Below are 14,932 nucleotides of genomic sequence, written 5' to 3'. Positions count from 1 at the left end.
GGCTGCCCACAGGGTCCCTCAGCAAACAAATCTCCCTTTTGCCACACCACTAGCTGCGAAGAGTGTCCACGCTTGCTGGAGGACTTTTACCTCCTTACCCTGAGCTGGCCCGGCAGACCCAAGACTGCTGGTTTACAGTGTAATATACTCAAATTAGGCAAGAGAACGTACAAACCGAGAGGGACAATGGAATAGGTAGCAGAAGGAAGCCTGGAATTGTTTCCCCACCCCACCATGCAGTGCAGGAGAGTGACAAAGACTGTCAAAGGCATCCCAGGCATTCAAATCAACAAATATTTATTGAGCACGTGCTGCATGCTGGGCTTTGGAGGCAGGACTGACTCCCTAGGGAACCAAGGTCTTACTACTTGGTAAATCACGAGTCAAAGACAGTCTGGATTAGCTAAATTGTCCATTGTCCCAGGGTTAAGCATTGTCCCTCATTGGACCTCATGTCCCCATTTGCCTGCGGGTGGGGGCGGCGGAAGGAGGAGAGTCAGTTCTTCTCCCCTCACAGGCCAGAGGTAATTAGAAACGTTCTTGGGAAAAAAATTAAAAAGATGGGACTTCCCTGGTGGTCCAGTGGTTTAAGACTCTGCACTTCCAATGCAGGGGGTGCAGATTCGATCCCTGGTCGGAAACTAAGATCCCACATGCTGTGCGGCCAAAAAAAAAAGAAAAAGAAAAGAAAAGTTCTTGGGAAGAATGCAGGGGCAGGGAGGGAGGGATAATGATGGGTTTTCTGCTAAATGCAGAGCATCCTTCCAATCATCTCTGCTGGGAGTGGGGGGAGTGGGGAGGCATGTCCTGGCCGGACCCCTCTCCTGCTCAGTCCTCCACCATGTCTTCTGCCCACTGGGCAGGCTGCAGTCAGTGATGGGGCCAGGACTGTCTTACTCCAAAAGAAAGCGTTTCAGTGGATACAGCTGCTACCAGGATTCATGGCCTCATTTGGGAGGCTAGCCTGTCCCTCCTCTCCAGGCGGGCCACTCTGGAGGCCTCCCCAGCATCCGGCGGGTGTCTCTGGCTGAGGACAAACAACAGACAGCCCAGCAAAGCCTCTCGCATATCCTGAGAGCCCAGGCGGTGGGCCAGCCGGCGCAGCAGGGGCAGGAAGTGCCGGCGGGCCAAGCGGGCAGCAGGCAGCAGCAGGCGGGCCAGCAGCGTCCGCAGCAGCAGCGGGAGCAGCAGAGTGGGCATGGCCAGTGACTTCCAAGGCAATCTAGACTCTAGGCTTGCCTTTCCTGCTCCCTCCTCACCTGGCAAAGACATGAGGTGGGCAGGATTTAACCCCCGCTTCAGTTTATACCCTCCCGCCCCCAGATCTCAATTCACGGGTCATTTTTGCTTTCCAGATGCCCTTACTTTGGGAAGGGTGGCTGGGGCAGGAGGACACTCACCATAGCACAGATGGAGACAAACAGCCAAGGCAAGAGTAAGTTCGGGGCTGGGACCTACAGCTCGCCATTAGCAGCCTCCAGGGGCTCTTACTGTCCCCTAAACCCTCCCCTCCTCTAGTCACCCCCTCCTGTGCACTCTCAGTCACCTGGCATTCCCTAACCCCTCTCCCTCAATCCAACAGGAGTTCTTCCCTGGGCAATTCTAAGTTTTCGTTTCAGGGACCTTGATCCACCCAAACCTGACACTTCCTACCCTCCCAGTCCCCCACCGCCCACCAATGGGCAGCAGCCCAGCTCTCACCAGTAGGGACTGCCGCTTAGCATCAGTGTCCAGCTGAATTTGCCTGCAGGGGCTACAGCCTCACTGGACACTACCCAGGGTGGCCCCACCCAGCTCAGCCCCACCCAGGACAGCTTGCCTGGGTTGGGAGAGCAAGGAGGAGACAGCTGTGTTCTGGCACCTGGTATGTGGAGGGGAGGGGGCAGCTGGGCTGGAAGAAGTGATGCAGGAATTCCTCCTGCTGGGTGCAGACCTCAGAGTCTGCACTGCAACTTTCTAATGGTGTGATCTGAGGCACGTTGATTCTTCTGGGTTCCAGTCCCCTCGTCTGTTACCTCAGTAATTGGGAGGAGTAACTGGAATGGGACAATGTATGAGACCCACTGACCCAAACCTCAGAAGCAGTAAGGTTGCAACCCACACACCGGGCATGCTCAGAGTGGCCGAGATGGAGAATGGACCAGGGCAGGCATTGTGGGTCCTCTCCTGGGATAGAGGCGTGAGGTCACAGTCCATATCATAGCTGGACACAGCTGGGCAGCACTCCCACTCAGGGACGGGAAGAGAGATAGCCACGTCAGGACCCTCTTCACCCACGTTTTCCCCCAAAGGTTAAATGGAGTTCCATGAGATAGTGAGGTAGAGATGGTCCAGGTTTGTTTTATTTTGTTTTTAAATACCTCATTCTGACATGTACACACTGCTATATTTAAAATAGATAACCCAGGGACTTCCCTGGCGGTCCAGTGGTTAAGACCCTGCATTTCCAATACAGGGGGCACAGGTTCGATCCCTGGTCAGGGAACAAAGATCCCACATGCCACACAGTACATCAATCAATCAATCAATATTTTAAAATAAAACAAAGTAAAATAGATAACCAGCAAGGACCTAATGTATAGCACAGGGAACTCTGCTCAATATTCTGTAATAACCTAAATGGGAAAAGAATTTGAAAGAGTGGATACATGTATACGTATAACTGAATCACTTTGCTGTACACCTGAAACTAACACAATATTGCTTATCAACTATACTCCAATATAATATAAAAATTTTTAAATAAATAAATTTTTTAAAATACCTCTTTTTTTTTTTTGGCCGCCCAGCATGTGGGATCCAAGTTCCCTAACCAGGGATCAAACCCGCACCCCCTGCATTGGAAGCGCAGAGTCTTAACCACCCCTCATTCTTCTACTTCATAAAATGGTTACAATTTCTGCCTTGATGGACTCACATGAGATAATGGCCATGAAAGGGTTTTGTAAGAATAAGGACCTGGGAATATGATCGTTTATCATCATCCCACCACCATCCCCCATTAGCATCATGACCATCTCCAAAACCATCAAAGACCTTGAAGAAAGAAAACTTCCAATTTTGTCGAAAAGGTCTGTCCCCCTTCTTCCTGGAGGAAGCTGGGCCGGGAGAGGAGCCAAAGTACAGATGTGTAGGTATGGTCTTCCTTTCCCTCCTGTCCCTTCCTGAGGAGCTGTGATGGTCAGTGTCATCCCTGGGCTGTGGGTGGAATGTGTATTAAGTACGTATGTGCGTCACGCCTGCGAGTTCATGATCTCACTCAATTCTCACCATCGCTCTGCAGGGGAATGATTATTATGACCTTTCTACAGATAAGGAAACTGAGGTTTAGAGGGGTTAAGCAACTTACCCAGAATTACAGCAGATAAATGGCCGAGTCTCCCCCTCAGACCTGCCCCTCCCTCAGGCTTTCCCCTTATCTGTAAGTGGCAACTGCCTCTTTCTAGTTACTTCTGGCCCAAATCCTAGAATTTATCCTTGACCTCTCTCTCTTTTTATCACAGTTCACTACCCACATTCATAAATCCTGGTGGCTCTGCTTTCAAAGTATTCAGGATCTCCCCACTTCTCACCAGTGCTGCCCTGACTACCCTTGTCTGAGCATTTGTCATCTTTCATCTGAATTATTGTAGTAGCCTCCTAACTGGTGTTCCTGTTTCTCTTTTCCACACAGTGACCAGAGTGATCTTTCTAAAACATGAGTCAGATCCTGTCCTTTTGGCTCCCTTTTCATTCAGAGTTAACGCCAAAGGCTTTAATTGTGACCTGTAAGGCCCTCGGTGTCTGACCTCCCCCTGGCTTCCTGATTCAACTTCTAGTCCTTTCCTCTCTCACTCTGCCTGCCCCACTAGCCTCCTGCTGCTCTTAACTGTGCCAGACATGTTTCCACCTCAGGGCCTTTGCACGTACTATTGCTCCTGCCTACAAAGCTCTTTCTCCAGGTATCCACATGGCTCCACCTCTCACCTCCTTTAAGTCTTTGCCCAGATGTTACCCATCCATCCTATTTAACAGTACATTCCCTCCACCCCATCTCCTGCTGCCTTCTCTCCATCCCCTCCTCTGCTTTATTTATCTCCTCAGCAAATCCTTCTGACAGGCTATGTATCTTCCTTCCTTATCTTGCTGATTATCTGCCTCCCTCACTAGAATGTAAACTCCATGAGAGTAGGGACTTATGTCTATTTCGTCTGCTGCTGTGTCCCTAGTGCTCGGCAATAAACGTTTCTTGTCAGAATAAATAAATAAATAAAGGTTCTGTGATGGGATCCAAACCCAGGCCTGCTTGTCCTAGAGCCTGTGCTACTGAGCCCCAGAACTCCGTGGATCCACACACGTTCCTAGGATGTGTGTGAGTCCTGCGGGCCACAGTCAGCTGGAGAGAGGCATTTGGAGAGGAGGAACTGACCACGCTGAGCCTAAGGGAGGGCAAGTCAGGTTCCCTCTGGGAACCTTCGAAGTATGTAATCTCGAGAGAACTAAGAGAACTGAGAGAACCGTGGAGGCCCGCCCAAGTGCTGACCCAGATCTGCAATGCTGTGACCTTGGGTAAGTTGCACCCCATACCTCCCAGGTCAGTTTCCATTGCTGTGAGATCTTCCAGCTGTGAGATCCTTGGACCCTGGGTCTGGGGCCAGACTTCTGTCCCATCCCTGCTCCCTGAGACAGTAGGGGGCTCCAGGGGCCTGGGACAGTAAGGCAGGTAAAGGAAACAGGATGTCGTCTCTGGTAACAATAGGAAACCCCAGAGGGAGTTGGGAAGGGAGGTGGGGGAGGGGCAGCGGCTGTGTCCAGGGCCTGGATCTGGTTTTAGTTTATTCTCTACCCCTCGTCCCCCCCTGGGATTAACTCACTTCTTCATCTTCTTCCCACCTTCACCTGGGATTAATCCCATCCCCCGGCCTGCCCCAAAGCAGAAAAGGATTTCCTCAAGCCTTTCCTGGAAAGATAACCATCCCTTCCGGCAACAAAGCGACCAAAGAGCAGTTCTTTCTAGTTCCTGATTTAGCCTTGTGTAATGGATCTTTCACGCATGGTTCTGACCCCTGCCTCCAACACTCTGCTGGCCAGGGAGGAAACTGGTCAAAACTCCTGTTCCTCAAAGGCAATTAAAAAAAAAAAATGTGTTTGGGTGCCAACTTGTGAAGTTGAGGCCTGTGGGCTGAGTGACCCCTGAGGTCCTCCTTCGTGGTCCTCTCCCCAGATCCTCAGGGCCACACAGAGGTGTCCTGGGGACCGCCCCCCCTCCATACATAGACATCATTTAATTGGGCCATTCATGTCAACAGCAAGTGTGTAACTGGTGACGAGGCCACAGGACTCACACACTAGCAGTCAGCAGCGTGACAGACAAACAGATGGGAAAACTGAGGAGGCGGTGGTGAGAGCTGTTAATAGAGCTGATGGGTTCTCGAGAGACCTGAGAGCACTGGGCCTTCCACTCCTCCCACCCCTTTCTCTTGTCTCCATCCAGGGGTTCAAACCATTGTACCTCACAGCCACTCACTCTGCTTGGACCCAAACAGGGAGGTGAAGAGTACTTCTGATGGTCACTCCAATCTGGATTCACATGCCAGCTCTGGGACCCTCTCCGGGCCACTCTGGATGCCAGAGCAGACTGCACGCTGTGCAACTGGGGGCAGGAGTGACACCCCTGGAGTTGTGCTGTGCAGCGGGCCTCCTCCCTAAAATGTGAATCATCATAGAACCTGCCTCTGACAGGATCTAGAGATGGGAGATTACCAAGTCCAGAGCTTGGCTTCTAGAAGGTGTTCAATAAACAACAGTTTCCTTCCTGATTGGGAGTTTGGGATTAGCAGATGCAAACTATTATATATAGGATGGATAAACAACAAGGTCCTACTGTATAGCACAGGGAACTATATTCAATATCCTGTGATAAACCATAATGGAAAAGAATATGAAAAAGAATATATATATACGTACTGTATAACTGAATCGCTTTGCTGTACAGCAGAAAATTAACACAATGTAAATCAACTATATTTCCATAAATTTTTTTGTTGGCCACACTAAGATGTGGGATCTTAGTTCCCCAACCAGGGAGCGAACTCACGTCCCCTGCATTGGAAGTGTGGGGTATTAACCACTGGACTGCCAGGGAAATCCCAAATATTTTTTTTTAATTTACAAAAAACAAGTTTCCTTCCTTCCATATTTTTGGGTTGTCCCTCCCAGCACATCCTATGTCTGAGGCCAGCCCTACTGGCTGCTCCTTGAAGACCTGCTATGAGGCAGCCTGGCACTCACGAACAGCTACTGAGAGCAGGTGCTGGGGCTCAGTTAACGCCTGAAGAAGCAATGGAGGTCTGTGTTCTGGCTCTGCCATGTTCCAGTGCCCTGTCATCACCCCTGGGGGATCAGCACTGGCCTGCAGCCCTTCCCTGTTGTGGGAGGTTGAGGGCAGTGCTGACCCCCAAACAAAGATTCTGAGAAGAGGCCAGGGAGGCCTCATCCAGGGCAGGCAGTGCTGAGGGGAGCGGGTGCCGAAGAGCAGGTGTGGAGGCCAGCCAGGTATAGAACGTGTCAGTGGGGAAGGGCAGAGTTCCAGCCCTGTCCCCTATCACAACACCTCTCTGCCTGGGACTGTAGTCATTAATCTACCTGAGTGGGGCAATTTTAGGATTTAAGGCCTGGACGTGGTGACAACTAAGAGAAAACTGTGGGAACGGCAGGTCCTCTGAGGTTAGAGAGGGTCGGTCCCTTCCCATGACCACCATTCCCCTGCCCACCAGTTCCAGGCAACGACAGACCCATGAACAGGCAATTGGGCCATAAGACACACACTAGACAGGCTCATAAGACATGAAGAAAAGGGGTCAGGGAGTTGGATGTTGCCTGAAAGAGTAACTAGAGCTGACAGGTGGTGCCCTTCCTTACCCACAAGAACAGTTGCTCTGGCCGGGGAGAGGGAAGCCCAGAGAGGGGCCCGTACAGAATGCAGCTCATTGTCCCCACGGAAACAACTGTGCCTTGCCCCAGACTCAGCTGACAGGCCCTGAGGTGGGAGGTGGGAGCCATGTCCACTCTGCAAGCCCTCACAGGACTAGTCAGCTGTTGGAGCAGGACAGCTGTCCCCTGGATAGTGGGAGGGGAGGGCGTGGACCAAGGGGCAGGGGTAGGGGGTAAGGACAGACGCGCCTGGCATAGTTGATGTGGGCATGGTGTAGGGGGAGAGCAGTAAACCCCCCAGGCCCCAGGAACAAATCTAACAAAGACTGAGCAAGACCCTCATGGAGAAAACAGATACAAATTCTTACATAGGGACCAAAAAAGAAGACCTCGTGTATGGACGTGCCAAGGTAATGGTTGGGACGGTATTGGGTTAAAAAGATGTTGGTTCTCCCCCAGATGAATCTGGAAATTCAACACGATTCCAACTAATCCAACAGTGTTGGGTTTTTCCTTTCTGGAATTGGGTAAGCTGATCATAAAATTTATATGGGAAGAAAAAGGGCCAAGAAGAACCACGTGATCTGAAGAAGAAAAAGAAGAAGGGATACCAATTTGGCCTGAGAGGTACTACTGTGACCAATCTGGTAATATGGGAATTAAAACTGTGGCAAAATGTAAGAATAGACACAGTGACTAAGGAACAGAATAGAGAGCATAGAAACAGACCTAAGGATATATGGTGCAGAGGAGAAATTTCTGGTCAGAGGAGAAATTTCTGGTCAGAGGGGAAGGGACATACAGGATCAGAAATAGAACTGGGACAGTTGGCCATCTATGAGGGAAAGATAATATTTGATCCTCTGGCACACCAACTACAAAAATAAATGCCAGTGGCATTAGAGACCTGAATGTGGAAAGTAAAACTATGAAATATAGGACACGATCTTTAGGAATTTGGGATGATAGAGAATTATTTGTTCTATAGATTTTTACAAATCTTTTTGTTAGAGTAATTTTCAAAATTACACAAAAATAGAGATAACAGTATAATGAACCCCCAGGTATCAATCACCCAGCTTCAGTAATAATTAAAAACTTTTAAATAACAAAAGACACCACAGAGTGAAAGACAGTCCCCCACAGACTGGGAGAAGAGATTTGCAATCCACATAACTGAAGAAGATTTAGTATCAATCATAAATAAAGTACTTTTATAATCAGTAAGAAAAGGACACACACACACACACACACACACACACACACACACCACAGAAAAGTAAACAGAAGATATGGGCCGGTCATTTCCTGAAGAGGAAACATGAGTGGTCCATAAATGTGAAAAGCTACTTATCCACATTAGCTCATGGGGAAGTGCAAATTATATCCAGAAAGAGCTCTCATTTCACACCCCTCAGAAGCAGAAATTCATGGAGTATGGGACACAATTGTTTTAGAGGGCAATTTGGCAATATCTGGTAAAGCTGGAAACACATATTTCCTTTGGAACTCGGCAATTCTACTTCTAGGTGTGACTCTAGTGGAATTCTCACAGATGTGCACAGGGAGACATGTATGAGGATGTCCTTTCATGGTTTTTGTAATAACAACAAAAACTGGAAACTTCAATGTCTACCTACAGGAGAACAGAAATGCAAAGGTAATCAAAGTGGAATACTATACAGCAGATAAAATGAATGCACTAACTCATGTATCAACAGGGATAAGTTTCAAAAATGTGATGTTAAGGTAAAACGCAGTGGCAAAAGAATATAGGTCAAATCATACCAGGTATGTAAAAATGCAGGACACATGAGCAATAGGATATATTCTTGTGGGTACATACCTACATATGCCCATGTAGTAAAAGTAAAAACATAGATGGGAGAGACAGGACTCCAGAGGAATAGCTCCCTCTAAGGGAGAAGGGACAGGAAATGATGGTTCATAGGTGTGGGGAGGGGATTATAGCAGTGTCTCTAATGTATTATCCCTTTTAAAAAAAATTGAAGAAAACTAGGGACTTCCGTGGTGGTCCAGTGGTTGAGACTCTTCGCTTCCACTGCAGGGGGCATGGGTTCGATCCCAGGTCAGGAAACTAAGATCCTGCATGCTGCACAGTGCGGCCAATAACTAAATAAACAAACAAAAATTTTAAAATGAAGAAAACTAAAGGAAATATGGCAAACTATTAACACTGTCTAATCTTGGTGGTGAATACATGGATGTATTCTGTTACACTACAGAATTGCTGTCCTCTGCATCTTTTTTTATTCTCCATATCTATCATTTAATAATGGAACATACATTGGTCCCCTTCACCTCTACCCTTTTTCTCTGGACCTCTCTAAGTCTCTTCCATCTTTTGCCCTCTCTTTCCCTCCCAACCTCCCACACGTTTCTGGCCCCCCAGAAGTAAAGGCTGTGCGTCCTGGCAGTTAGGGGGCATGGTGCCAGGAGGCAGGCCTCTTGCTTCTAGCTGTCCCCTGGGGGCGGGCATCCTCTTTTCTGTCCTCAGTCTCTCCTTGGATATCCAGCGCTGGGCTCTTTCTGCCCCCTCTCCTTTCTCTGGCCCCCATAGTGCTTTGTGTCAAGGATGAGGCTGGCATCAGGGGAGGGGGAACAGGACAGGCAAAGGAGGAGGGCCAGGGAAACTACGTACATGGATGTGACCTTGCTATGCACCCCCCCAAGGCAATCCAGGGGAGCAGAGCCTGTCCCCTGAGCCACAGCCCCAGAAGGATCCACCAAAACTCTCTCTTCTCCTGTACCCAGGGTGGCCTCTTCCCTCCCCTTCTTCATCCCCATCTCTCTCTTGGTGAGGAGATTCTGAAAACAAGGGAAGGGAATGGAAACCTCATCCTCAGAATGCTTGGAGGGCCTGGAATGGTGGATTGGGGATATGTATCTGTCAGTACCACTGAAGGTAAGTCCATGTCAAGAATGACAAAACAGATGCCTTTAAACTTCTCTGTGTTTAATTCAGCTGATGAGTATTTATTCTATTTGAATCTGATAATACAAATGTCAAAGAACAAAAAATATGGGCATGATTCCTTTTTTTTGGCCGCACCGTGGAACACGTGGGAGTTCCCCGACCAGGGATCTAACCCACGCCTCTTGCAGTGGAAGTACGGAGTCTTAACCACTGGACTGCCAGGGAAGCCCCTAGGCATGGTGCTTTTTAAAGAGCTACATTTTGAACATGTCTCCATCCTTGGGAGATAAGTGGTTATCTACACAAAAATCTACCTACGGATTTACCGTTGGAGTTAGAATCATGCTGGGAGAATGTGGTTGTATGATTGGGTCACAAAACCCAATTAATTAATTAATTGAATAGGGCAGCTGTCAGACCAAATGATACTGTTATTTAATAGACAGACAATATAGGGTGGTGGTTAAGCAAGTGGAGCTATGTGGCCTGGATTCAAATCCCAGCTCCTCTGCTGCCAGTGTGGAATCCTAGGCAAATAAGTCATTAACTGCTCTGTGCCTCAGTATACTTTTCTATGAAAGGGGAGCTGATTTGTTTGGATGAAAGGCATTAATAGTTAGATGTTAGAACAGTGCCTGGTATAGAAAACATGCTGAATGAATGGTAGCACTCTTTTTTATGATGTACCCACACCTTGTATTCATTCATCACATTGCCATTTACAAAGTATGTCATTCACTTGGTCCTCACAGTTTTCCCGGGTGTTCTCTTCTCTAGACAGATGAATAAACTGAGGTTCAGAGATGGCCTCGGTGACAATCAGAAAAGGGTGATAGGAAGACTGTCAGTCAAGATGGAGGAGTTTGCACATCAGACCTAAGAGGATGCCAATTCCAGCTGGGCCACGTTGGCCCTCCAGGAGGCAACCTGGATGGAGAGCTTTGAAGGTTCAATGTGGGAGCGGTCACATTAGCTGGGAGAGCCATTCCTTTCCTTGGTCAACAAACTTATTTAATGTTTGTACGTGCAGGCATTCGAAATGCGTCAATGAAAATGACAGTCCTGCCCCCATTGTATGGTCAGTAGGGTGACAGAGGAATAAACAGGAAATGACAATACAGAGAGATAAATGGTTTGCCAGGGGAAGTGACTGGCACCTTGGGAGTCCGGGGCACCCGGCCAGCAAGGGGCCTGGGTGTGTGTGTGCAGATTCTCAGAGGAGGCCTCCTGGAACACAGAGCCAGGGAAGGGGGAGGACTGCAGGGGGAGACTCAGGAGGGAAGGGAAGGCGGGGCTGCGCTGGGGCAGGGGATGGGCAGAATGTGACGAACAGGTCGTGGGGAGACCTGCTGCAGGAAGGGGACAGCGAGGAAGAGCATGAGTAAAGACAGGAGACCAAACAGAGCAGGGTGAATTTGGGAAATGTTTGGTGCACGCAAGACAAGACGTGTCCGGAAACAATGCGTGGGAGAGTCTTGGACGTTCCTCTTGGCTGGTTTCACCAGCAGAAGGAGGGAAACTAGCATCTTTTGGGGTGATGGGTTGATGATCCGTGGTTTCCACCAAGGTGGTTCTGAAGACCCGATGAGACCAGGAATTTGACTTCTCTGGCAGGAGTGAGGGCAGTGGTTAAGCTTGGAGGGGGTGGGGATGGGGCAGGAGAAACGTGGCCAGGGGTCCAGGAGAGAGAGTGAGGCTGCTGTGGGGATGGGCAGGAGGGAAAAGTTCCCCCCATGTCAGCTCCTCGAGCTTACCTCCTTGTGGAGACAGAATAGGGACAAGGAGATATCCAAGAGGGAGGCAAGTGCAGTTATACACTCCCAAAGGAACTGGGTAAATGTAAGAAATTTATTTTGTAAATAAATAAACATATACGCAATTAAAAACATGCATAGGCATTGATAAACAGGAAGTGGTTATCCTAAGAGGTGGAATATACGGTGAGTTTTGCTTTTCTTTTGTGTGCTTTTCTGGGTTTTCTACGTGCTACTGAGAATGTGTGACCCCTAAAATCGATAAAGGACAGAATAAATGTTATTTACACACAAGAGGAGTCTGCAGTATAGACTCAGATGTCACCAAGAGGTCAGATGTCACCTGGAAGAGTGAGGAACTAAAGGGGCTTTGGGATGTGGCTGTGAGAGGGGGCAGGTGGCCTGGAGAGGGAGGTTCTGCTGGGGCGAAGGGCAGAGTCTATGGGCAAGCGTTAAAAACCTAGTGGAAACACAGACGACAAAGGAAAATATTTGCAGCCCCTATGCAGAGAAAGGTCAAATCTTCCTAAAATATAAATAGCCCCTAGAATTTTATAAGGAAAAAACACAGAAGCCCAGTATAAAAATGAGCAAAGAATATGAAGCGCTCACAGAAAATGAAATGAAAGGAAAACATGAATATTTGCTCAGCTTCAAAAGCAAAAAAAGAAATGCAAATTACAAGGACAGTCAGAAACCATTTTTCTACTATCACATTATAAATATGCAAAAGTTTGACCACACACTGCCTTGATGGGGAAATAGACACTCTTATCTTGCTAGTGGGAGCGTAAATTGGGATTACCTTTATGGAGGGGAATTTAGTATATATCCGAATTACTGATGTATATACTCCTTAGCTCAATATCCCACTTTTAGAAATTTATCCTGTAGAAATATTTCCACTATATGAGATGACATATGTGCAGTGTTATTCACTGTAGCATTGCTTAGAGTAGTGAAAGACTGGAAACAACTCAATAAAGAGCTGATAAATAAATGTCGAGACTTCGCTGCAGTGGAATACTCTGCAGCTATAACAAATCGTAAGGAAGCTCTCTGTATACTAATAGAAAAATATCTCCAAGGTATGTATATCACCTTTCTCCCCTCTAGCAACCACCTGTTTGTTCTCTGTATCTATAAATCTGTTTCTGTTTTGTTATGTTTGTTCATTTGTTTTATTTTTTAGATTCCACGTATAAGTGAACTCATGCCGTATTTGTCTTTCTCTGTGTGACTTGTTGCACTTAGCATAATACCCTCTAAGTTCATCCATGTTGTTGCAAATGGCCAGATTTCATTCTTTTTTTGTGACTGAGTAATATTCCACTGTGTGTGTGTGTGTGTGTGTGTATACACACACACACATATATATACACACACATATATATATATATCACATCTTCTTTATCCATTCATTTATTGATCGGCATTTGGGTTGCTTTTAATTACTTTTTTAAATAAACTATTTATTTTCAAATAGTTTTAAATTTACAGAAAATTGTGAAGATAGTCCAGAGAATTTCTGTATACCCACACCCAATTTCCCCTGTAATTAATATCATATCTTAGTACAGTATATTTGTTACAATTAAGGAACCAATATGGATACAATAATATTACCTAAAACCCACACTTATTCAGATTTCCTTAGTTTTTACCTAATGTCCCTTTTTCTGTTCCAGGATCCCATCCAGAACACCACATTACACTTAGCTGTCTTACCTCCTTAGGCTCCTCTTGGCTGTGACAGTTTCTCAGACTTTCCTTGTTTTTGATGACCTTGACAGTTTTGAGGAGTATTGGTCAGGAGTTTTGTGTAATGACCCTCAAGTGGGATTTGTCTGATGTTTTTCTTATGATTAGACTGGAGTTTGTGGTTTTGGGGAAGGAAACTACAGAAGTAAAATGTTATTCTCATCACATCATATCAAGGGTATATTCTATCCACATGGTTTATCTCTCTTGTGTTAACCTTGATCACCTGCCTGAAGTCGTGTTTGTCAGGTTTCTCTACTTTTTCTTTTTTTGGCCACACCGCACAGCTTGTAGGACCTTAGTTCCCCGACCAGGGATTGGACTCGGGCCCTCAGCTTTCACTGCTTGTGGAGTCCTAAGCACTGGACCACCAGGCGATTCCCAGGTTTCTCTGTCTTGAAGCTACTCTTTTCTCTCGATTTCCACACTGTCCTCTTTGGAAGGAAGTCACTATGTGCTACCCACACTTAAGGGGTGGGGAATTATACTCCACCTTTGACATACTCTCATCGTGCTTTTTGTGTTTGCTACTTTTTTTTGTTTAAGCATTTCCGTACTTTCTGGCACTACAAGATGCTCCAGGTTCATCCCGTATATTTCTTGCCCCAGTCCTAGATTCAGACATTTCCTTCTCATTTTTCTTGTGATGAGAACTTTTAAGATCTACAGCCTTAGCAACTTTCAAATATGCAACACAGTATTATTAACTATAGTCACTGTGCCATACATTACATCCCCATGACTTCTTTTGTTGTTGTTGTTTTTGGCCACACCACGCAGCTTGTGGGATCTTAGTTCCTTGAGCAGGGATTGAACCCAGGCCCACGGCAGTGGAAGCGTGAAATTCTAACCACTGGACTGCCAGGGAATTCCCCCTATGACTTATCACTGGAAGTTTGTTCCTTTTGACCACTTTCACATATTCCACTCAGCCCTCACTGCCACCTCTGGCAACCACCAATCTGTTCTTTGTATCTATGAGGTTTTTTTAAAATTAATTAATTTATTTATTATTTTTGGCTGCGTTGGGTCTTCGTTGCTGCACGCAGGCTTTCTCTAGTTGTGGCGAGCGGGGGCTACTCTTCATTTGCGGTGCAAGGGCTTCTCATTGCGGTGGCTCGTCTTGTTGCAGAGCACGGGCTCCAGGCGCACGGGCTTCAGTAGTTCTGGCACGTGGGCTCAGTAGTTGTAGCTCGCAGGCTCTAGAGCGCAGGCTCAGTAGTTGTGGTGCACGGGCTTAGTTGCTCCTTGGCATGTGGGAGCTTCCCGGACGAGGGCTCGAACCCGTGTCCCCTGCATTGGCAGGCGGATTCTTAACCACTGTGCCACCAGGGAAGTCCTATGAGTTGTTTTTAAATTATTTAAAAAATTTTTTTAGATTCCACTTGTGAGATCATAGAGTGTTTGTCTTTCTCTATCTGAGTTATTTCATTTAGCATAGTGCCCTCAGGGTCCACCCATCTTGTTGCAAATGGCAAGATTTCTAGCACATTTTGACCCCGCTTTCTCAGAGACCAGAGGACGAAGCTCTGGAGCTATGTATTCTAAGGGACCTCTGTTTCTTGAT

The 14,932-nt window shown here is 47.1% G+C and overlaps 1 protein-coding gene across 1 annotated transcript; it reads right to left on the bottom strand.

Moving 5' to 3' along the window:
* Nucleotides 1–374: 374 nt before the first annotated feature.
* On the bottom strand, nt 375–1,743 carry MYMX (myomixer, myoblast fusion factor). The gene is made up of 2 exons (XM_082637764.1): nt 1,702–1,743; nt 375–1,259 (listed from the first exon to the last, which is right to left on the bottom strand). Exon 2 carries the CDS (start codon nt 1,198–1,200, stop codon nt 940–942), a length of 261 nt encoding a protein of 86 aa, XP_082493890.1. The 5' UTR covers nt 1,201–1,259; nt 1,702–1,743; the 3' UTR covers nt 375–939.
* Between the last annotated feature and the right edge of the window lie 13,189 nt (nt 1,744–14,932).

This window comes from Mesoplodon mirus (genome assembly GCF_964341445.2).
Source record: "Mesoplodon mirus genome assembly, chromosome: 12".
NCBI lineage: Eukaryota > Metazoa > Chordata > Mammalia > Artiodactyla > Ziphiidae > Mesoplodon > Mesoplodon mirus.
This window is presented reverse-complemented; position numbering and strand designations above follow the sequence as displayed.